General features: G+C 41.5%; 1 protein-coding gene across 1 annotated transcript in view; it reads right to left on the bottom strand.

Annotated features, from left to right (window-relative positions):
* Positions 1-24961, bottom strand: part of CC2D2B (coiled-coil and C2 domain containing 2B) — a 344324-nt gene that overhangs the window by 178569 nt on the left and 140794 nt on the right. The window contains 5 exon segments of the mRNA XM_050802958.1: positions 1697-1957; positions 3925-4164; positions 4897-5056; positions 7042-7192; positions 9729-9846. Coding sequence (XP_050658915.1) covers positions 1697-1957; positions 3925-4164; positions 4897-5056; positions 7042-7192; positions 9729-9846 — 930 coding nt within the window.

Raw genomic sequence — 24961 nt, 5'->3', positions numbered from 1 at the left:
GAGAAAGCATGAAAGCAGGCAAAAGCCTTGTTTCTCTGAATATCTTGAATGAATAAATGAGATAATATACATAGAGTGCTTAGTCAATAATTGGCATTTGACAGATGGTAGCTAATTTTTCAATATGCTACTAAACTATGATTATAATAATGCTTAGCCTCTGGGACCAAAATATGAAATTTGAAGACTGAGTCGATTAAGAGGCATCTCTTCTGCCTCTGCTCAAATATTTTATCTTATTCTGGCGTTATTAAGAAAATAAGGAATTTGGAGCTAGGATTCAAATAATCCCCCAACTCTTCAAAACATAATGACAATGATGTTATCTTCAATGTTTCTTTGGGATTCCCTGAGTTTCTACTTCCTAAATGTCTTTATAGAGGAAAACCCTCAGCCGTGTCATCTAACTGCTGCTCCTCCTCCTGACATTTGAGAAGCCACCTATGGCAGACTGTTTAACAGGTGCATACCCCATAGCTAGCCCCCTTCTTCCTCGCTTATGAAGTCCTGATTTTACCCAAGTAGAGGAAAGCAATATGCTCAAAAAAGACTCTTCAAGTGATAAACAATAATTTGTCTAAACTAACCATATTGATCCATTTCTCTTTAGCACAGATTGGTTTAGAGTATATATTTCACCAAGTTCTGGCCAGCAGGATCTGAAAAGATGTCAGTCGGCACTTCTGCAAAATGTGTGTGCAAGAGATGTGTGCAAGGAAAACCTTAAACGTCTCTCCTGCTTTTGCTTTGCATGTGAAAGAAAATATGATGCTTGGATGTCTGATTCCAAAATGGTGGCATGGAAGCAAGCTGGCTTCATGCTCCCCAACCACAGAAAACCAGAAACAAATGTACAGCACTGAGATGATCACCAGCAATATCCCAGAAATCAAATATGAAGATGAGACAGTTCCCAGGGCCACAAAGAAGTGAAAAAACTCCAAGCAGATGGGAAGAGAATCAAACTTTCACAGGCATGTCACCTCTCCTCCCATTCTGCCTGGCACCAAGCTTGTGAAAAATTTCCCCCAAACTCACAATTTCTACACTGGAAAAAGTGAGATCAAGGTGGACAATCAGCTTCCCCACCATCCTGGGTTCCCTAGCAGGAAACCTGTCCTTGTCTTAACCCGCAGTAAGCATCGTGACATCCTGAAGAGAGAAACATCCCTGGGGACAGGCAGAGACAAGGGAGAGGCAGATTTAGCATCCCCAGCCCTGGGAACTCTGCTATGTCACTTGGCCAAAGGAGATGGCAAATCAGAGTGGCTGTTCTGTGGCTGTAGGAGGTCTGTCCCACAAGGTCTCCTGGGCACAACCCCCTAGTCAGTTTTCCCACACTGCTGGGGCTAACCTCTTTGGGACCTCCCCCATTCTGGAAAGGCAGTACTCCTATTGTTGACTAGAATGGAGATGAACCTGGGCTTAAGGTGCTGCCTAGAGCCAAAAAGGAAGCAGTGACCTAGTGATATGGTGCTTGGAGCAGTAACATACCTTAATACAAAAAGATCACAAAGATAGTGGAAAAAGCTGATCCCAAGTTCTGACATAGTTGAGCTGAAGAACCAACCCCTAATCATCTACTTCAAGACATTATGTAAGAAAAAAATACATCCTATTATTTAAATCCTTTGTAGGCACATATTCTATAACTTGTAAACAAGACATCCTATACCTCATCATTTCACAAACTTACCCCAAAATCCCCCTGGAGTGGTGGCAAGAAAATCCCATTGAAGGCACACTGGGAGTAAGGGCAGTAACTGGTATTGAAGAGCTCCAGGACGCTTTGATGGCATTGTTGATAGTTTCCAATACCCTGGATTTCAAACTGCTGGAATGGAAGAGTCATCTCAAATCTCTTGGTGCAGGGGGTCTTGTAAAGGTCACTTACGTTCACTACCTTCTTATATCCGGGATGAAAGCATGGGTCCCTGAGAATTTCGTTACTTGCAACCTGAATGGAAAAATCACTTGAAAGCATCATGTGTGAACGCTTTGGATACAAAAGGCACAGTCTGACTTAATCAATATGTAGGCACTGTACAACATCCCACCACTTGTTACTGGCATCAACATGGCCTGCCCTGCCTTTTTCACCCTTAGGAATAAATGTGACAAATGGATTTGTGTAACAGGCGCCAGAAGTGGTATCAGATATAAATGTATTTGACTATTCAAAGAATGCTGATATAGTTAAAACTGGGCCCAGAAATGCCATTAGTTTGAAATGTCCCTGAGTGCTTAGTCCTAATCATCTAGGTCAGGAGCAGATTCATAAGGAAACTCTCAAGGTTGTCAAAAATTTGGGCCTGGGGGTAGTTCTCCAGGAGTCTACATAATGACAGGGATGTCATTATGGACCAACCCTCCCTCCAAGGAGAGAATCAGAAACTCCCAGATACTTTTACATCATTTAAGCCAATAGTATGAAAATTTTTTAAATTAGTTTTTTAAAATTCTTTATTTTTTAAATTCTTTTCTTCAAGCATTCTCCTATCCAAGAAAAAAAAATATATATATATATATGTATTTTTGAGACGGAGTCTTGCTCTGTCACCCAGGCTGGAGTGCAATGTCACAATCTCAGCTCACTGCCACCTCAGCCTCCCAGGTTTAAGCAATTCTCCTGCCTCAGCCTCCTTACTAGCTGGGATTACAGGTGTTTGCCACCACACCCAGCTAATTTTTTGTATTTTTAGTAGAGACGGGGTGTTGCCATGTTGGTCAGGCTGGTCTCAAATTCCGGACCTCAAGTGATCCACCTGCCTCGGCCTCCCAAAGTGCTGGGATTACAGGCGTGAGCCACCACGCCTGGCCCAATAAAAATAATTTCTAATCCACAACCTACTAGAGAAGAAAGGAGGCTGCTGTGGATAAGAAGCTTAATGGAGCTTTGAGGCTCAGTGAATGTCTCTCAGCGCCCCCTACTCCCAGGACCATCTTATTGATAGTGGTTTTGAAAACAAGAGAGAATGCTTTGGAGGAGAGCAGAGAACTGGTTATCCTTTCAGTGGAGACAGGGAACAGCTGGATGTGACATCCTGGCTTTGTGTTTACTTGTCAGGGTGTGCCTGGTACTCACATGATGCTGAGTATGTTTAACTTTTGTTTTCTTTTTTTTTTTGTTTTCTTTTTTTTTTTTTGAGACAGAGTCTCACTCTGTGGCCCAGGCTGCAGTGCAGTGGCACAATCTTGGCTCACTGCAACCTCCGCCTCCCAGTTCAAGTGATTCTCCTGACTCAGCCTCCCAAGTAGCTGGGATTATAGGCATGTGCCACCATGCCCGGCTAATTTTTTTTTTTTTTTTTGTATTTTTAGTAGAGATGGGGTTTCACCATGTTGGCCAGGCTGGTCTCCAATTCCTGACCTCAAGTGATCCACCCGCCTCGGCCTCCCAAAGTGTGTTTAACTTTTCTTGTCTTCAAAATGCGGAAAGCATCTGGGGACAAGATGACAAGATTTGAAGTGCCAATTGATACATTTTGTGCTTTTCCTGAAGTGTTTTTTGTTTCCTTCTCCTCTCCAGGTCATTTCTAACAACTCTGTTTTATTGTAGTTTGTAGGATAAAGAGCTTTAAAAAGTGGTCTAAAAGAGATATAAATTGCAACTCCCCCTCCAACACACAATATTCTACCACATAATTTTCATTATCAACCCCATGAGGGTGAGAAATTATTTCCTGAGAGAAGATCTCAGTTATGTCCATGGAGATAACGCAGTAAACAAACATGGGAGGTGATGTCTGGTTGAAACAATTTATAGGGGTCGACCAGATGTAGTTCAATATCCTGCCTAAAAAGGTTTGGAAAGTACAATAACCAAGTTCAGACAAACTACTGAATTTGAAAGAGAAAACAACAGGATGTGGGGGCTGGAGGCACAGATGTGAGGAGGGCAGGTCTGGATTGAGTTATACTTGCCTGAATGTCCTTGGCCAGTTTCTGCCAGAGTGCCTGATCCTTCCCATAGCACAAGAAGCTATGTGTGTAGACATTGTAGTCCTTGCCATAGAGGCGAAATTGCAGAGCATTATCTGGGGACTCAGTAGTCTGGTTTTGGGGTACAAAAGTGATTTGTGTAGAGGCTCCCCCAAGGTCCAAAGCTCCAAAGGTTTCCTGATTATTGGTTTCATACGGGACTATGCTGAACCACCTCGTTTTCTGAAAGACAGTACAGTTACCAGTGCTAGAAGTCTCTGGACACTCTGCTTTTCATACTATCTATTGGAGTCAGGGATTTCCTAAGGCAAAGAAACAGGTGCATAAAGATGAGGCAAAGCTCACTAGAGGCTCCTGATCTACAACAGATTATCAGCAAGAAAAGAGGGGCTTCAAAGACATAGCTCAGACTGCCAGACATAGAAGCAGTGTAACTAGTGTTTACAAACAAGAGGTCTGAGGCCAGACACATTCAAGTTCAAATTCTCGCTCAGTCACTTGTTAGTTGTACAGCCATGGGCAGAATAATTACCCTCTCTAGACATCGATATGGGGCTCTAAAATGGGGATGATGTAGTACCTCATACTGTTCTAAGGATGAAATCAGAGAAAACATGAAAAGTGCTGAGCACAGCACGAGACACATTGCAGAAGGCAAATGTTAGCTATTCTAATTTTTAATGATACATTTTTAATTTCCTTTATGCCTCCCTAAGGCAAACACGTCTTCCTTATTCTCCCAATAGAAGGTCTTGTAAGAGAATTACACCTCTAGTGACCCTTACAAATGTGACAGTAAATTCATTCATCCATCCATCCATGCATCCATCTATCCATGCATCCATCCATCCAGCATTCATTCATTCATTCTGGCTAGTGACCCAAGTACTGCCTGAGATAGCAATGGCATTGGCCTCCAGAGAGCCACCTCCATGGATGCTGTGAGATATTCACCTGACTGAATTTGCCCAGCAGATAGTTGATAGTAATCCAGCCATAGGCACCTTCCTCTTGGCCGGTAATGATCCTGGCACCCTGGAAGTCAAAGGGGTAGTTGCTGAGGCTCCTCTCCACCACATCCAGAACCCTGTCTGCCAACTCTTCACTTTCCATCCTGTACAAAGGAAGAGCTGAGGTTATCATTTTTGCTTTAATAATTACATTACCCATTTCAGCTATAGCATCCACACACTGCTACTAAGAAGTGAATCATAATACACTGGAATAAATGGAGAGATGGGGATCTTCGCATATGTCTGTCCAAGGAACCCTTCTTTTGGATGAGGCAGAATTAATCTTTTGTTTATCTCTCTCCAAATCCACATCCTTCCAATCCTTTCGTAGGTTGGTTTTCCTTAAAAATACCATTTTTGTTCTGAAGTTCCCTGGCTCAAAAAGTTATTAAAGGCTCTTACAATTACCGTAGTGGTGATAGCTGGGTACGGTTTGATGACCATACCTGAAGCTGCTGTGTGCTGTATTAGCTACTGTGGGTGGCTCCTAGCTGGTTACATGGCCAGACTCTGCTCCAGGTTTTTAATTAGGGTTCTAGTAGAAACCAGGTGGCAAATGACCTGGAATAGACATCCAAACTCCTCTGCTGCCAGCCTGGGAAAAATCTTCCCCATATTGTAACTCAGTTCTTGGGTCTGTTTGAGACTTTGAAACCTGAAGAAGGAATCTTCCAGGGTTGTCTTAATGAAGATGGGATGTAATTGCTTCCAAGATCTAGGCTACGCAACACTGGGAGTCTCTGAGCGAGAGGATGCTACCTTCTAGCTGGCGTTAGGCCCCTGTCATCTCTCATCTAAATGGCTTCCACACCTGCTAACTGCCTTCCTTTTATCCCCAGCTTTTCTCCCCTCCAATCTATCTTCTCTACCAGTGTCACGAGTTGTGTAGTGTCTTTTAATGGCTTCCTACTCTCTCTAAGATAAACTCCAAACTTCCTAGCATGGCCCATGGGGCACTTTGTGACCTGGACCCTTCCTTTTCAGAATCCCACTCAGAATCCTGGCTCCACCACTTCCCAGGTGTGTGACCTTGGGTGAGTTACTTCACATTTGTAAGCCACAGCTTCTGTATCTTGTTAACAATAATTAATTTCATAGAGTTGTTATGACGGTTCAATTAAGTGCTTAGCGCAGTGCTAAGAACATAGGAAGGGCTCAATAAATATGAGCTGCTACTATTATCATCATTATTATTTTACACTACTCACTTATCTTCTATCTAGGCAGGACTACTTACAGTCCTCTGAATATGCGTCTCACACTTCCCTACCTTTGCACATCTGGTAGAACACAAGCTCCATGAAGTCAGAGACTTTGTCCTGTTCACTGTTGTATCCTAAGTACTTAGAACAGTGCCGGACATATAATAGGAGCTGAATAAACATCAGTTACTGAATGCATGCTGTCTGCTCTGCTGATAAAGCCATTCCCCGATCCTCGAACTCATTTTTCATGATTCAGTTCAGGCATCCCTTCCTCTAAGTTTTCCTGACCGCCTCTCACCCTGGGCAGGGCCAAATGTGCTCCCATAGCAGCTCTGAGCACTTCTCTATTAAAACACTGATCACCCTGCATTGAAACTGATTTCCTTGAGGGTTGAGTTTTCATATTCTGGATAAAGCAGGCTTTACATGCTGAATGAATGAACAAGTGAACAAATAATTCACACAGGTATCAAGTGATATAAAGATGTGCTAGTTGTGAATATTTATGACATGGGATGTCTATGAGTCTCCTCTTATCCTCTTCCTCCTAGATATTGAGTAGCTAAGTCTGTAGCCCCAAACCCCAGAGTATACGGGCCTAGTCTTTCTCTCCCTGTGCCCCATCCCTCTTGAATTCCCCATAGGGAGATGCACAAGGGGGCTTTCTTTTTTTTAAAAAAAAACATACATAAAATCCTATCCCTATATATGCTAAGAGTTTGGACATTTTATTCACTTACTGAAATTTCCTTTCTTAGGTATGGACTTGGGTGTGTAGAACTTGGGGTATTAGGGAGTGTGGCCCTCTCCCATAACTTCAGAGGCTCTTTCACTGCCACGCCTAACTCCCAGATACTCTTGGTCCCTACATGCTGCTATACCTGAGCAACCGCATGCCTGCCGTGGCTCCCAGGTAAACAGGTGTCTCTTGGTGCTGGGACCTTGGAATCACTTCCCTAGCTCTTTCCATGCAATCAGTCAGGTAAATGCCTATTTCATTTACTTTCTGAACATATTTTGAGATTCCAGGACCTAGGAAAAGATGTAGAAGATAACAATCTTTTAAAAAAAATTATAAAACATACCTTAACAGTAGTAGATCAAAATATGGTGTTTTGAAAAAAATACAAGAAAACAATTTCCTGATGTACTATACATTAGGTTATTGTACTTAGAGGGTAATTCACGGGACCTAGCCTTGAGAGGATTTAATTTCCAAACTTTAAGTTGGGTCTGGCCAGTGTTCAATAATTCTGCCACTGGATGGCGCAATTTCATATTCAATTGCATAACGTTCTCAGACTTTAATAGGAATCTTATAGATAGCTACTCCATTAGCTGCTTTTTGATATTTCCTCCACAACATTGTAATTAATGACACTAGTTCCTAAAAGACCTAAAGATGACACTTAGAATAAAAATTAAGCAGCAGACAAATTGGCTTTTACTGAAAAGATGAAAGCTGCTACTAACTAGCTATCTGATCCTGGCCAGCACCTTAAAGTTTCTGAGGTAGAGCTGCTTCCTATTACAAGAAAGAGAAACAGAATCTACATCTCCTCGGTGACTTTTCCAGTCTGATATCCTGCCTCCCTAGCAAAACTGTTTTTCCAGTTTGAGAGCAAAACTGACTGTTGCTATGGAGGATTAGAGCCAAGATTCCTTAAGCTTTTTGAAGTTATAACAACACTTTCATCTCACATTAAGATAAACATCTACACTATCAGTGCTTCATAGCAGAGTAATTGCTTTAAAGATAATTATTTAAATAAGTTATCCAGATCATTCACAGGTTTTCAAACAGCCTAATAACCATGAGAAAATCAGCTCTAAGTTACCAGCTAATTGTTCTGATTCAGAAAATTTGTGTTCAATATTTGATTAACTAGAGAACTCTCTCTTTTGAGAGGGAAAAATCCTGCATTTGTTAGGCCAAACGCTCATGGGTTAAGTCTCAGAAGAAAGATATCTTCTAGATTTTTTTTTTTTTTTTTTTTTTTTTTTTTTTTTGAGTCGGAGTCTTGCTCTGTTGCCCAGGCTGGAGTGTAGTGGCGCAATCTCGGCTCACTGCTACCTCTGCCTCCCAGGTTCAAGCGATTCTCCTGCCTCAGCCTCCTTAGTAGCTGGGACTACTGGCACGCACCACCATGCCCAGCTAATTTTTTTGTATTTTTAGTAGATACAGGGTTTCACCCTGTTAGCCAGGATGGTCTCCATCTCCTGACCTTCTGATCTGCCCACCTCAGCCTCCCAAAGTGCTGGGATTATAGGCATGAGCCACCATGCCCGGCCCTTAAAATAACTTTTAAAAATGGAAGGCAGTGGGTTAAATAAAAGCCAATAAAATGAGGGATTTGGGCTTTAAGAAAGGCTAGAAGTACTGTCTCAGTATTGATGGAGCCAAAGTCTCAGTACTGATGGGCTACTGGGTAGAATGACTTGCTCTCTTGGAAATATCTCCTCTCTACTACTTTCTTGATAAACTATGAAAATTAGTGGATTCCATAGCCTATCAAACTAAAAATCAATTATCTTCTAGGATGTAGGCTATCGGTCTGACTAAAAATAAACAGTGGGTTCCCAGCTCAAAAGGCTAAGAGAGAGAAAAGTCAGAGAGATTGTGGTACAATGGTGCATGGGGGGGGTACTGGGTAAAGGGAGTGAAAGCGGAATGTCAACCACTCTAACTTATATTATGACCTTAAAAGAAAAAAATTATTGATATATTATCCAGCAGCTCAGAGTAGCAGGAAGCCTAGAGTGTAATTAGGGAACCTAGATTCTTGTCTCAATTCTGTTGCTACTTTCAAGGCACTAATCCTCCAGGTTTTTGTTTCCTTCTCTGTGAAACAAAATTTAAACTTAAGTTCTGTAAGTTCCTTTTCCCAGCCCTAAGAACCTATAATTTGGTCTTTCCTCCCTAAACAGAGGCTGAAAGCTTTGAAAAATGTCTTCCAAGCTGTAGATCAGGGTATAAAGATTAAGAGAGCAATATCTGAACCAGCCGGATCGGCATCACCTAGGAACTTCTTAGAAATACAAATTCGCAGGCCTCATTCCAGATCTGCTGACTCAGAAACTCTAGGGGATGGGGCCCATCATCTGTGTTTTTGACAAGCTCAAGCAGTTTCAAGTTTGAGAAGCACTGGCTAAGATGTAGACTTGAAGTTAGGCAGAACTTGGTTTGAACCGCAGCCCCATCACTTACTAGCTTGAGTAACAAACAAGTGGTATAACCTCTGTCAACCTCAGTGCCCCATTTTTCAAAAATTAGTATAATAATACATGAAGTAACACATGTTCAGTACTAAGTACATAGCATGCAGAAGTGTTCTGTTGATGGGAGCTACTATTAATTATATTTATGTGTGTTTATTCTTAGGGTTTGATCATTAAGGACTGATTTCAATATGATTTATGTAATGATAACATAACAGCAGCTGCACTGTGTTCTTCACTTGGCTTCCTATGCTTGGGGCTCCTTTTTCTCTTCTGTTCTACTGGCCATACACCTCTCATGTTCTCATGCCCCACTGTCGGCCTCCCCTTCCCTTGGTCTTCATCTTACCTTTAACCCTGCATTCTTCTACTTGATGCACCACCCCTGTGTCATTCTCCTTTTCTGCTGGCCACTTATAGATGTATAAACTTGTGTGAGAAGAACCCGCATCCAGCACAATCCCATACTGAAAGCAAAACAGACCAAAAACTTATCAGTATCACATCACTCATCTCCATATTAGGCTTGCAAGAGAAAGGACTGGAATTTTCAAAAACATGAGGAGAAAGCATTTGAGAGGAACATCGAGGAGATGGCACTGGAGTCACTCCGATCACAAAATCTACCAGGATACCAACCCTGCTAGAATGGGGCTTTTCATGCTGGTTGCATGTTAGAAATATTCAGACCTTATGCAGAAAAGGGCCCAAGAAGCAGTATTGTTTAGAAGCTTCTTAGGTGATTCTCATGTGCAGCCAAGATTCAGAACCACATGCTGAAGTAGCTGAGACACTGTGGAAGGAATAGAAAGCCATTAATCTATAGTCCCCAAATTTGTCTACACATTGGAATCATACGGGAATCACCTGGAAAGCTTCAGTGGCTACTGATGCTTGTGTCCTAGACCCAGATATTGTGATCTAATTGATCTGGTATGTGTCCTGGGCTTTGAAATTTTTATAAGGTCCCACATGATTCTAATGTGCAGGTAAGTTTGGGAACCACTGAGTTACTCCATTGAGTGCCAGTAAGACATAATAAATATCTTCATCTAATTTTAGTTCAATAAATGCAGAGTTTGTTTTAAGGAGAGGTGTAAAAAACAGTAAATGCACTCACTTTTAAATTATGAATACAACTGTAAAATTGTATTTAATATATTTTAAAATATATGTACTTAAACTTCATGTTTTTGGCTTTACGAGTAGGGGGAGATGAAAAGAAGAAAAAAGGAGGAAAGAAAGTCGGCAGAGGAGAAGGATAGATGACAGCAGGAGAAAGAACTAGATGATCAGAAGAGAAAGAACAAGTCACCATGTCATATTTCACGAGTGCACTAAATGTACCAGGCAGGTATTGTATGAATCAACCTGTATGAACTATCCAACTAAACTCTCAGAACAGTGCTATAGAGCAGGTACTATTTTTACCCCTTCTATATAGGTGAGAAACTAAAGTATGAAGAGGTTCAGTAATTTCCTCAAGATACACAGCTGATAGGTGACAGAGCCTGGACTTGAATCAAAGTCAGACTCAAGACTTTATATCTAGAAACACAGAAGCAAGGGCTGGGCAATAATTTTCAAATTGGTGCCCCCTTTTAAGGACATGAAATGAGGGGTAGCTACAGTGAAGTGTGCAAATATTAGGCATACACCTCAATAAATTTTTGTATATGTGCACATCCATATAACCACCGCCCAGATCAAGATACAAAACACATTCTAACCCTCACAAGGCTTCCCGGTGCCCTTCTCAGTCAGTTACCACTGTCTTAACTTCTCCCATCATGTATGAGTTCTGCCTGTTTCTGAACTGCGATGCATGAACTCACAGAGTATGCCTCCTTTATGTCTAACTTCTTTCACTTTACATTATGTAAGATGAACTCAAACTGTGTGTATCAGTAGATCATCTTTTCCATCACTGCAGAGTATTTCATTATATGGATATACTATATTTTTATCCATTCAACTGTTGATGGACATTCGGATTATTTCCAGTTTGGGGCTACTGGAAATACAGCCACCAGAAACATTCATGTGCATTTCATTTTGTTGAAATAAGTTCTCATTTCTTTGGGGGTATTTACCCAGGAGTAAACTGCTCAATGCCCATTTTAATAAACTGATAGTCATCTTTGGTTACATCCCTGAGCTTATTCAGGATTAAAAAATGCCATGATTGAGTAATGACATCTGACATGAACTTGGGAGAAGAGCATGATGGCACATGTGCTTTTTAATCTTCCTTAGAGAAGAAACATAGAGGGAAGTAAATGGGGAAGCAAAAGGAAGAGAAACAGGAGACGCTTCTGAAATGTGAGCCAATGACTCTTGTCACATGGCTGCTTATTTAAGCTGCGGACCTCAAAATGTGGTCTGCCACTTTAAAAATGCTTAATTTAGCCGTGTGTGTGTGTGTGTGGTGTGTATATGTGAATCTCCCTACATATATAAGTTAGGTTGTATGAACAGAAGCAGTGGTCTGGAAAGAGGAACAGTAGAAATGACCTTGTTTGGTTCGTGGAGACACCAATGTGTGGGCCCCAGTGAAGACCTGAAAATGTAGGTGGCAACAGGTATATATATCACCTGCTATGAATCTAAGAGACTCCAGGGAGAAAAGAGACAAGAAATAGGTTTAAGAGACCTCCCTGGACCACTGGGAAAAGCTAAAAGTAGAGCCTATTGAGTGTCAAACCCTATTCCATTTCACTAGACCAGGGAGTATCACCGTGCAGACCTTGTGAGGACCCTTGACCTGCCATCACCTCCACAGTGTTCTCTTCCTAGTTACACACAGTGGGGATTCCCTCCAGTAATTAGCATTATGCCTTTAGAAAGAAAAGGGCCTGTAAGCTTTGGGCACAGCAAGGAAGCAAGCTGGACAGACTCCCCTACAGCTAGGCCTGCAGTGAAAGGAATCCAAGAAATGGCTTAGGTGGTGGCCACTGTGGGCAGAGAGGAACACTGACTGAGGTCTGGGGCCACTGGACCCGTGAGAAACCTCCCAGAGTGGAGAAAAAGGCTCAGGAATTACATGGCAGAAAATTCTGTTGTTCCCTAACAGGGCCCCTGATTGCTTCCTGCCAGAAAATGTTCCAACCACAGCAGCATATGACAAACACTGGCAAGGTATAAGCAGCAAGCAGCCTTTATCTGGGATCAGGACATTTTATTCTAACATTGTTGATATGAAAGTCATTCTTCCCATAGAGCCAAAGAACCAGGCTTGCTTTTGTCAGCTTGTTTTCTCTAAGGCCTTACACAGTGAGGTAGTTGAGAAACAAAAGCTTTTACTACGTCACATTTGATAAGTGTTTGAGAAGGGGGTAAAGCATATTTTAATGCAGAAATTGAGGACATTTCATCTTGTGTACACAGTACACTAGCATGCTAACCTGTGCAACTGTGCTAAACATTTTGTCTTCTAAAATGGCTTGCAGAATAAAAAACTGGCATTGTTTGCTGCTTGAGAGACAGATAAAGCTTGACTGAAAGTTCAATTTGAGCATTTGGGGAGTTTGCCTTTCTTTGTTACAATGTCCATCAGAGCCCAGGTAGCCACAACGTTTTGTTCTCTTTCCACCACACTAGCATTTTCCAATGCATGTTCCAGAGAGTACGAGGCCTACAAGGGCTTCAGTAAATAAAGCTTCCCAGAAGTTTGGAGAATGTTCATGTTCTCTCTGCCTCCTGGGCTCACAAGCCCATTAGCTAGTGAATGTCTCAAAGTCTAGCAGTGGAGAAACCCAACATTTCTCTGTAGCTCATATTTAAATATTTCCAAAAGTCCCTATGAGTATATCCTTTAAAGAAAACAGCAAGATTTGGGTGGTAAGGAAGAGATCTGACACTCCCTCAGGATTATTTCAATATTATTTTCTATTTTAAGAGTACTAAAAGTTTCTTAAATATCACTCATAAAATGAAGTAAAAAAAAGATGTTTAAGATTCTACCAATTAGATATCACTTTTATTTTTATTTATTTCCTTCCAAGTCTTTTTTGAATGCATAGTATTGCCCAAAGAAATTGTAGAATTAGAAAAAAAAACTATTCTAAACTTCATATAGAACCAAAAAAGAGCCCAAATAGCCAAGGCAATCCTAAGCAAAAAGGATAAAGCCAGAGGCATCACATAACCTAACTTTAAACCACAAAGCTATGATAACTAAAACAGCATATTAGTACAGAAATAGATACATAGATCAATGGAACAGAAGAGAGACCCTGAAATAAAGCCACACACTTAAAACTAACTGATCTTTGACAAAGCTGACAAAAATAAACAATGGGAAAAGGACTCCCTATTTAAAAAATTGTGGTGGGAAAATTGGCTAACCATATACAGAAGTATGAAACTAGACCCCTACGTCTAACCATATACAAAAATTAACTCAAGGTGGAATAAACACATAAGTGTAAAACCCTCAAACTATAAAAGTCATAAAAGAAAACATAGGAAATACCCTTCCAGACATTGGCCTCAGTAAAGAATTTATGACTAAGTCCTCAAAAGCAAATGCAGTGAAAACAAAAATTGACAATTGGGACCTAATTAAACTAAAGAGCTTCTGCACAGCAAAAGAAACCAGTGACAGAGTAAACACACAACCTACAGAATGGGAAAAAATATTTTCCAACTGTGTATCCAACAAAGGACTAATATTCAGAATCTATAAGGAACTCAAACAACTCAACAAGAAAAAAATAAATAACCCCATTAAAAAGTGGGCCAAAGACATAAATAAACACTTCTCAAGAGAAGACATACAAGTGACCAATACACTTTTGAAAAAATGTTCATCATCACTGGTCATCAGAGACATGAATGTTAAAACCACAATGAGATACCATTTTGTACCAGTCAGAATGGCTATTAAGAAGTTAGAAAATAACAGATGCTGGCAAGATTGTGCATACAAGGGAATGCTTACACACTGTTGGTGGGAATGCAAATTTATTCAGCCCTGTGAAAAGAAGGTTAGAGATTTCTCAAAGAACTAAAAATAGAATTGCCATTTGACCCAGCAATTCCATTACTAGGTATATACCCAAAGGAAAACAAATTATTCTACCAAAAAGACACTTGCACTTGTAAATTTATCATGGTACTATTCATAATAGCAAAGACATGGAATCAACTCAGGAGTCCATCAATGATGAATTGTATAAAGGAAACATGGTACATATGCACCATGGAATACTATACAGCCATAAAAAAGAATGAAATCATGTCCTTTGCAGCAACATAAATGCAGCTGGAGGCCATTACCCTAGGCGAATTAACACAGGAACAGAAAACCAAATACTGTATATTCTTATAAGTGGAAGCTAAATGTTGGTTACACATGAACACAAAGACGGGAACAATAAACATTGGGGATTCCGAAAGAGGGGAGGTAGGGAGGAGGTCAAAGGTTGAAAAACTACCTATCAGGTTCTATGTTCACTACTTGGGTGACAGGATCATTAGAAGCCCAAACCTCAGCATCATGCAATATACCCATGAAGCAAATCAGTGCATGTGCCCCATGAGTCTAAAAATAATTTAAATTTTAAAATTTTTAAAGTTGTATATTATTTTTATACAGTTGTAATTTTATTGTGCATACAATTTTGTTCTAAGCTGGCTTTTGATTATGCAAATAATGCATGATCAACCTAGCTCACGAAGATCATAACCAAATGAAGGTCGGTTATGATCTTCATGAGCTAGGTTGCATGAACAGAAGTGGTGGTCCAGAAAGAGGAACAGTAGAAGTGACCTTGCTTGGTTCATAGAAACACCAATGCAGGGGCCTTGGTGAAGACCTGGAAATGTAGGCGCAACAGACCCTAAGCTCACTGAGACTGGAGGCCACATAGAAGTAGGGCAGATCTCTTCTTAGGATGGAAACAATTCTACCTACACAAATGTCATATAGTTCCAGGCTTCTGGGTAAGTCTCTTTAGAAGCAGAAAGAAAGAGAAACTAGAGCATCAGTCAGCCTGCTTCCTGGCTCCACAGAAGTAGAATATTTCACCCTCTTCTCATTCAGAAAATGGTGGAACTGGCCTGCTTGCAGTTGCCCATAGGTCTCATGGCTTCTGCTCCAGGGCCTTTACCCAGAAAGCCCTTCATTTGATATCTCAGCCTTCTCTGACCTCCTGAGTTTAGATCCTACCCTCCTGATCAGAATGCCTGTATTTTCCCTCTAAAGACAGTACTGGTTACATGGTATAATTTATGCAGCTATTTGATTAATATCTATCTTTCTTATTAGCTTGTAAGCTACATGAGGGCAGGTCTACTTTGTTTACCACAGTATATACAGCATCCATGACGGTATATCCTACTATACATTAGGCACAAAGAAAGAATTCAACAGATAATTATTGAATCAAATGGATAAATGAGGGGGTTGGAACTGGATGGTTCCTAAATTCCTTCCAGCCCTAAAAGAGTTTAATTTTCATTGTCTAATATAAAGTAGTACCATTGGAGTTGTCCTACACCTTCCCCAAAAAGCCCATAAGACAGATGCTATGGTTTGACTGTTTTCCCCTCCAAAACTCATGTGTTGAAAACTTCATCACCAATGCATCAGCATCAGGAGGTGAGCCCTAGTGGGAGGTATTTAGGTATTCAAGCGCTCTGCCCTCTTAAATGGATTAATGCCACAGTTAAATGGGGTTTGGGGAGTGAGTTTGCTATCTCCTACTCTTTTGCCATGTGAGGAACAGCATTCCTCCCTCCAGAGGATGCAGAGTTCAAGGCATCATCTTGGAAGCAGAGACCAGGCCCTTACCAGACACCAAGCCTGCCAGCACCTTGATCTTGGGCTTCATGGCCTCCAGAACAGTGAGAAAATTAATTTCTGTTCTTTATATTGATAAATTACCAAGTTTGTCGCATTCTGTTACAGCCACACAAAACAGACTAAGACATCTGGTAACACAGACAAGTGTGATCATTAACTTCTCATGGTCCCTTCAGACGCAGTGTGTCTTCAAAAACTTTCTTAAAAGTTCCTGTAGCTTTAATGGTAACTTCAGCAGCCTCATCAGTCTGTCTCAGTGAGCTTGGGTTTATATACAAAGCTTATAATTTTGAGTAAGACTCTAGTACTCTATAAACAAACCAGACAGCAGAGATGCTAGCAGGGCCTATAAACATTTAGAGACCATTTTCTTCCTTTCCTTTTTCTTTAATTAGAGTTACTAGATCTTTAATACAAACCACAGTTCTGTTATTATTTTATTTTTAAATTGCTGTAAAACATACATAACATAAAAGTTACCATGTAACTATTTTTAAGTGCAGGTTTATGGTATTAAGGATATTCACATTGTTGTGCAACCACCATCTATCTGCAGATGTTGCTTTTTAAAACACACATTAAAATCCAATAGAGTAAAAATAATACAAATATTTTCCAAGAGTATTTGAGGTTGGAAATCAGAGCAAATCTTTCCAAAGTCTCCATAAAAAGATAAAATCACAAATGCTTTAACTAAGAACAGCACTTTTATAAAGCAGATGCATGAAGAAAGGTCATTACCCTTTAACAGAAGTTGGAAATCCTGCAGAGTACTGGTTCAGTGACCATGACACACTAATAGCTAAGGGCCTTCCACAGGACATCTCTTCATTAAAGCAGGTAGTCTCCATTGAGGACCTCTGATGTGCTCATCACTCTGACAATTAAGTCACTTGTATTATTCCATTTAATTCTCACAACCATCTTCTAAGTAGGTACTATTACTATCTTGCTTTTACACAGAAGGGGAGGCATAGAGAGAATTTTTTTGCCCAAAGTCTCAACTAGGAAAGTAGCATATCTGGAATTAAAATCAAAGTGGTCTGGTCCCCAAGCCTGCATTCACAGAAGAGGCAGCGTTTAATGAAGGGTAGTTGTTTGGTATTGGGTCAGTCTGGTGCTTGTGTGACAGAGACTCAGTGTGTGCCAAAATGTGGAATGTTTGTGCTAAAAGGAATATCTGACAATCACTAACTGCCACTGTTCAGTGATGAGTAGACAAGGAAGTGGGGAACCAAGCAGACGTCAAAGCTACCTCCCCACCTAGGTCCACCAGAACAAGGTGCTTTCCCAGGGGAAGCCTTGGGTACAGCTAATGGCTCTTCAGTTCATTAAGGCTATATTTTGTTTTGTTTTGTTTTTTTAAGTTATCATTGTGTCTCACAGGCAGTGGTTCATAGACTTCAGTGGCATGAGAATTCCCCAGGATGCCTGCTAACACATGTAGCTTCTGAGGCCCTGCACTCTGGAGGTTCAAACTGAGAAGTCTCTGAGGGTAAGAGTGGGCAACTAGGATTTCTAGAGAACTCTGAGACAGAGGTCTCTTTCCCACACTGACATTGCCTGGCTACCAGGCTGGTCCTGGGCTCTTCACATACAAGGAGGGAGCAGTTTTATCTGTTCAAGGTGCTTACTCTATTCAGTCAGCAAATTTCTCTGGAGCAACTATCCACATCAGTTGTGCTGGCTGTAATTTAACATTTATTTTATGATTATTTGATTAATGATTATCTCCCTCATTAGACTATAAGTTCAACAAGGGTATAATAACTTTGCCCATCTTGCTCACTAATATATGCCAGGGCCTACAATAGAGTTGATGTTCAATGACTATTTGTTAAATGGATGAATGGAGTCAATGAATAAATAAAATGCACACAAAGACAAATGAAATCCATTCCCTGTCCTCAATGTGCTTATAACCTTTTAGGTAGCTGGGCAAGTAAACATATCAGAACAATAAAGAGTTCTTGCTGTGTTATGCCACATGTGGCCCAGGCATGAGGCCACCACCTCCCCAGCAGGGCTGAACCCAAACTAGGTCAGGCAGGAAGATGACAAGACTGGATCATCAGCAGGGGTGGGCTGACCTGAAATGGACTACACAAGGGCAAATCAAATGGGGAACAGTGGGAATAAAATAAAGATAACCGTCAATTTGTCACTAAGGCAGGTAAGCTGCAAAAATGATAAGACATGAGTTATCAATCACTGAGTGTCTGCAGCGGGCAGGCCTTCTGCTCTGCACTCACATTTGCATGTACTTTATTTCACTGAATTCTCACAGTAATCTTACAAGAGAAGAATCATCAGCTGCATCATACAAGTGGAGAAACTAAGGCTTAGAGACGTTAACTCCTGTGACCCTAAGAGCAGAGCGAAGATTCAAATCCAAGGCACTGTGAGTCCATGGCCCATGTTGTGTTGTACTCTAGGCAGGCAGAATAATGATCCCTGCAAGAGGACAGGGATAACAAATTAAAGAGGAAGTGAGTACAGGACAGCTGAAAGTCTTTCTATGTATGAAGTTGCACCAAGAGAGGCTTGTGGCCACCACTGTCTTTAAACGGAGGCATTCGGAGTTTTTCTCTCAGCATTTACTGTCCCAAGGTACCTGTTCCATCTTAATTTTAAAAGGTCCTCAAAGGAATTTTGTCACGAAGATCTGGTCAACCCAAGTGTCTTTCACATTATCCCCTCCCCTCACCCCACAGACAATGCCTTAATTCTGGCCTCACCTGCCTTGCCTAGACCATGGCAGGAGCATGCTGACTGGTCTCTCCTCCTCTAATCTGCTCTGCAGCCAAAAGGAATCTTGGGAACACAAATCTGGGCATCATTTCCTTGTATGAAACCCTTCAAAGCAGTGGTCTTCAATAAAAACTACTCATTAGAATCACATGGAAGATTTTAAAACATAGCAGTCCCTGGGCTTTTTTGTTTCATTTTGTTTCGTTTTTTGAGACAGAGTCTCGCTCTGTCGCCCAGGCTGGAGTGCAGTGGTGTGATCTCGGCTCACTGCAACCTCTGCCTCCTAGGTTCAAGTGATTCTCCTGCCTCAGCCTCCTGAGTAGCTGGGATTACAGGCACCTGACAACACGCCCGGCTAATTTTTGTATTTTCACTAAAGACATGGGTTTCACCATATTGGCCAGGCTGGTCTTGAACTCCTGACCTCAAGTGATTTGCCCGCCTCAGCCTCCCAAAGTGCTGGGATTACAGGCATGGGCCACCGCGCCCAGTGATCTACAATATTTTGAATAATTTTTATTTAACTTTAACCTCCAAAGATGGTTTAATTGACCTGAGATGGGGCCCAGCCATATTTTTGAAAAGCTCCCCAGGTGCTTCTAATATGGATCCAAGCTTGAACACCACTGCAGTTTAATGGATGAGATGCCCACTTTTAAGCCAGAAATACTAAGTTCAGACTTGGACCTCCTCTTCCACCACTCCTTCCTGCCCCCATATTCAACAATCTAACCATACTGAGCTGCTGATCCCTAATGCTAACTAACCCACCCTTGTGATAACTCAATCCATTTATCCATGAATGGATTAATCCATTCATAAGGTCAGAGCCCTCATGATCCACCACCTCTTAAAGGCCCTGCCTCTTAATACTATTATACTGGGGATTAAGTTTCAACATGAGTTTTGGAGGGATCAAACATTCAAGCCATAGTACTCAAGACTCAGCTCCAAGGCTACCTTCTCTGTGAAGTCTCCATGTAATCAGGCACAACTAGCGGCTTCTTTCTCTGGGCTTCCACAGCACTGTCTCTGTATGAATATATCTCTATTGTATTAAAATTATGTGTACAAAGAACCCTCACCTCCACAAAAAGCAGGAGGTGCAATGATACTTCAGATACTTCCTGTGGCCATTTTACATCTTGGCCAACTTTTTACTCCAGCCCCAGCAGTATCTCCTTATCTCTCTATTTTGGCCCAGGAGCTTCTCTCCTGCTGCCTAGGTTGTCACCTGTGGTACCCACATGGCCCCTCTGACACACGTGCAAACCTGGAAGTGACAGGGACTCAACACCGGATGGGAGCAACCCTTGACCAACAGATGATGAGAACCAGGGGATAAATGCCCAGGGCAGACAATTCTAAAGTTCACTCTCCACAGCTCTTCAGAGGGTCCCTGGGAGGATCAAGCCTCAGTTGCCCAACATGGTAATTTGCTCCTCTCTTTCCCTTCTTCCTTGTTTCCTTGGAATCACTTCCCAAAATAAACATCCTGCATGCAATTTCTGTTAATAGGATGTGTTGTTTGGAAAAACTCATTAAGACAAATGAAAAGAACATTAGTCTTTGGATCAGAAAACTGAATTCTAGTTTTAGCTCCCCCTCTGCCTTGGGTGAGAGAACATCTAAGGCTTTGATTTTGTTATCTATAAAATGGGGATGGCCATTACTGGGTATATAGCCAAAGGATTATAAATCATGCTGCTATAAAGACACATGCACACGTATGTTTATTGCGGCACTATTCACAATAGCAAAGACTTGGAACCAACCCAAATGTCCATCAATGATAGACTGGATTAAGAAAATGTGGCACATTTACAACATGGAATACTATGCAGTCATAAAATAGAAGAGTTCATGTCCTTTGTAGGGACATGGATAAAGCTGGAAACCATCATTCTGAGCAAACTATCGCAAGGACAGAAAACCAAACACTGCATGTTCTCACTCATAGGTGGCAACTGAACAATGAGAACACTTGGACACAGGGTAGGGAACACCACACACCGGGGCCTGTGGTGGGGTCGGGAGAGGAGGGAGGGATAGCATTAGGAGATACACCTAATGTAAATGACGAGTTAATGGGTGCAGCACACCAACATGGCACATGTATACATATGCAACAAACCTGCACATTGTGCACATGTACCCTATAACCTAAAATATAATTTATAAATAAATAAATAAATAATGAAACGGGGATGGCTGGGCACCGTGGCTCACGCCTGTAATCCCAGCACTTCGGGAGGCCGAGGCGGGCGGATCAACTGAGGTCAGGAATTCAAGACCAGCCTGACCAACATGGAGAAACCCCGTCTCTACTAAAAATACAAAAATTAGCCGAGCATAGTGGCACACGCCTATAATCCTAGCTACTCGGGAGGCTGAGGTAGGAGAATCGCTTGAACCCAGGAGGCAGAGATTGTGGTGAGCCGAGATCGCACCACTGAGCTCCAGCCTGGGCAACAAGAGCAAAACTCCATCTCAAAAAAAAAAAAAAAAGAGAGATAACCTTCCATTCTTCACAGCATTCATGGGAAGAAAAAATGGAAATGCATGTGGAAATGATTTATAACTGCAAAGCACTAAATAATATTATCATTATGTTTTAGGAGGAATTCCTTCCCTATTCACCCTTTAAATCAGTGATCCCCAACCTTTATGGCACCAGGGACCAGTTTCTCAGAGGACAATTTTTCCACAGACCCAGAGGTGGAGAGAAGGGGGCAATGGTTTCGGGATGATTCAAGTGCATTACACTTATTGTGCACTTTATTTCTATTTTTTTTACATTGTAACATATAATGAAATAATTATACAACTCACCATAATGTAGAATCAATAGGATCCCTGAGCTTGTTTTCCTGCAACTAGACAGTCCCATATGGGGTTGATGGGAGACAGTGACAGATCATCCGGCATTAGATTCTCACAAGGAGCACGCAATCCCGATCCTACATACGTGCAGTTTACAATAGGGTTTGCGGTCCTATGAGAATCTAATGCTGCCACTGATCTGACAGGAGATGGAGCTCAGACAGTAAAGTAGGAGATGGGGAGCAACTGTAAATACAGATGAAGCTTTGCTTGCTCACCTGCTGCTTACCTCCTGCTGTACTGGTCCATGGCCTGGGGGTTGGGGACCCCTACTTTAAATGATAGAGATTCTCAGGACTTGGACCTTCACTCTCTTCTCATTTTATAACCCCTTCCTAGATGACCTCGTCCATTTCTAAGACTTCAGTCAATCAATGCCATCAGAGACATAGCTTTAATCTAGGCCTGTGCTATCTAACCAGGGTAACAAATAGCTGGCAATTGAGCACTTGAAATGTGACTAGTTGGAATTGAGATACACCATAAGTTAAAATTTGAAGATAGTATGAAAAAAGAATGTATCTCATTAACAATTTTTTTTTGGCTGGGCATGGTGGTGACTCACGCCTGTAATCCCAACACTCTGGGAGGCCGAGGTGGACGGATCAAGAGGTCAAGAGATCGAGATCATCCTGGCCAACATGGTGAAACCCCCATCTCTACTAAATACAAAAATTAGCTGGGTGTTGTGGCATGCGCCTGTAGTCCCAGCTACTCAGGAGGCTGAGGCAGGAGAATTGCTTGAACCTGGGAGGCGGAAGTTGTTGTAAGCCGAGATCGCACCACTGCACTTCAGCCTGGGCTACAGAGTGAAACTCCTCTGTCTCAAAAAACAAACAAACAAACAAAAAAACATTTTTTTTTTTTTTTTGAGACAGAGTCTTGCTGTGTCACCCAGGCTGGACTGTAGTGGCGTGATCTAGGCTCACTGCAACCTTTGCCTCCCAGGTTCAAGTGATTCTCCTGCCTCAGCCTCCCAAGTAGCTGGGACTACAGGTGCCCACCACCACGCCCAGCTAATGTTTTTTGTATTTTTAGTAGAGACAGGATTTCACTATGTTGGCCAGGCTGGTCTTGAACTCCTGACTTGGTGATCCTCCCGCCTCAGCCTCCCAAAGTGCTGGGATTACAAGCGTGAGCCAACGCACCCAGCCAACAATTCTTTATTTTGATGAAATGTTGAAATAATATTTTGGATACATTAGGCTACATAAAATATATTATTAAAATTACTTTCACCTCTTTTATTCTACTTTCTAAAATGTGGCTCTTTGAAAATTTAAAATTTGGCTTGTTTTATATTTTTGTTGAGCACGGCAGTAGACATTTGCTCAGAAAAGAAAGGTCCAAATCTGATTATCCAACTGCTTTCTTGACATTTCCCATTGGCTTTCCAATATTCAAAACAATTCTTCAAAAATTATACCCAAAGCCTCACCGTCCTTCCAAATTTTTCTTGTGGCCTCCTCCTGGTATCCTCCTACATCTCACCCCCCTCTAATTCATTGAAATCAGAGTGATCTTTGCAAAAACAAATCTGATCATACCACTAGCTTCCCACTACTCTTAGGATTAAAACTGAAATCCTCAACCTGTCTTGCAGGGCCTGCACCACCTACCTCCCCATCTTTATATAACACGTGGCCCACTCCTGCTCTCCAACTAGTTCCTGGGAGACACCCAACTCCTTCCTGTTTCAGGACTCTTGCATCCGCTTTCCTTCTGCCTGGAATACTTTTTTGTTGTTGTTGTTGTTGTTGTTTTGAGATGGAGTCTAACTCTGTAGCCCAAGCTAGAGTGCAGTAGCGTGATCTTGGCTCACTGCAACCTCCGCCTCTGGGACTTAAGCGATTCTCGTGCCTCAGCCTCCCAACTAGCTGGGATGACAAGTACGTGCCACCACACCCAGCTAATTTTTTGTATTTTAGTAGAGATGGGGTTTCACCATGTTGCCCAGGATGGTCTCAAACTCCTGAGCTCAGGCAATCTGCCAACCTTGGCCTGCCAAACTGCTGGGATTACAGGCGTGAGCCACTGCGCTCGGCCCTGCCTGGACTACCCTTTACCTATGTCTTTCCCAGCTAACTTCTAATCATTTCTCAGATATCATTCTAATATCATTTTTTCAGGGGAGACTTGCCTGATCCCAAAACTTTCATTTGGTGGCAATTTATCACAATTACAATTAATAATTTGTGTTATTAAATATGTTTGCGTCCCCAGATGGTAAGCTCAGTCACATCTATATACTGGCTTTCTTTATTGTGTAGCCCAGTGCCTAACACAGACAATGAATATTTTTTACTTTACTTTTTTTGAGACAGACTCTTATTCTGTCAGCCAGGCTGGGGTGTAATAAATAATTGTCAATGCATAAATTTATAAAAAATGAATGAAGAACTGCTGAATTAGGTATGGTCAGAAAGTCATGTCATTGTGTGTTCTTAAAACACATGTATCGGCCAGGCACGGGGGCTCACGCCTGTAATCCCAGCACTTTGGGAGGCTGAGGCGGGTGGATCACAAGGTCAAGAGGTCAAGACCATCCTGGTTAACACGGTGAAACCCCATCTCTACTAAAAATGCAAAAACTTAGCCGAGCATGGTAGCAGGTACCTGTAGTCCCAGTACTCGGGAGGCTGAGGCAGGAGAATGGCGTGAACCCAGGAGGCGGAGCTTGCAGTGAACTGAGATTGCGTCACTGCACTCGAGCCTGGGCAACAGAGTGAGACTCCGTCTCAAAAAAACAACAACAACAACAACAACAACAAAAACTCAAACAAAAAGCAAACAAACAAAAAAAACACATGTATCAGTACAAATATCCAAATAAGTGTTATCTTTTAAATGGTCATTTTTGGAAGCAAATATATTTATTTCAATAAACTACTCAAACCAGTTTAGTAGCCCATGATATTTGGGATGATCTTGGTACTAGTGTACAAACCATGCAAGAAAAAAAGTTTTTTTGTTTCTTATTCTAGATTTTATAAAATGTTTTATAATACACCTTATTCATTAAACTTGGTTTTGAACGACTTCAGAGTTATCATTCAAGAGTATGCTTTAAAGTGGCAATGCCTAGTAGAACTTTCTACAGCAATGGAAATATTCTATATCTGTATTGTCCAATACAGTAG

The sequence above is a fragment of the Macaca thibetana genome, chromosome 9 (genome assembly GCF_024542745.1).
Source record: "Macaca thibetana thibetana isolate TM-01 chromosome 9, ASM2454274v1, whole genome shotgun sequence".
NCBI classification, from domain to species: Eukaryota; Metazoa; Chordata; class Mammalia; order Primates; family Cercopithecidae; genus Macaca; species Macaca thibetana.
Note: the sequence above shows the minus strand (reverse complement) of the source record. Positions and strands in the feature narration are given on the sequence as shown.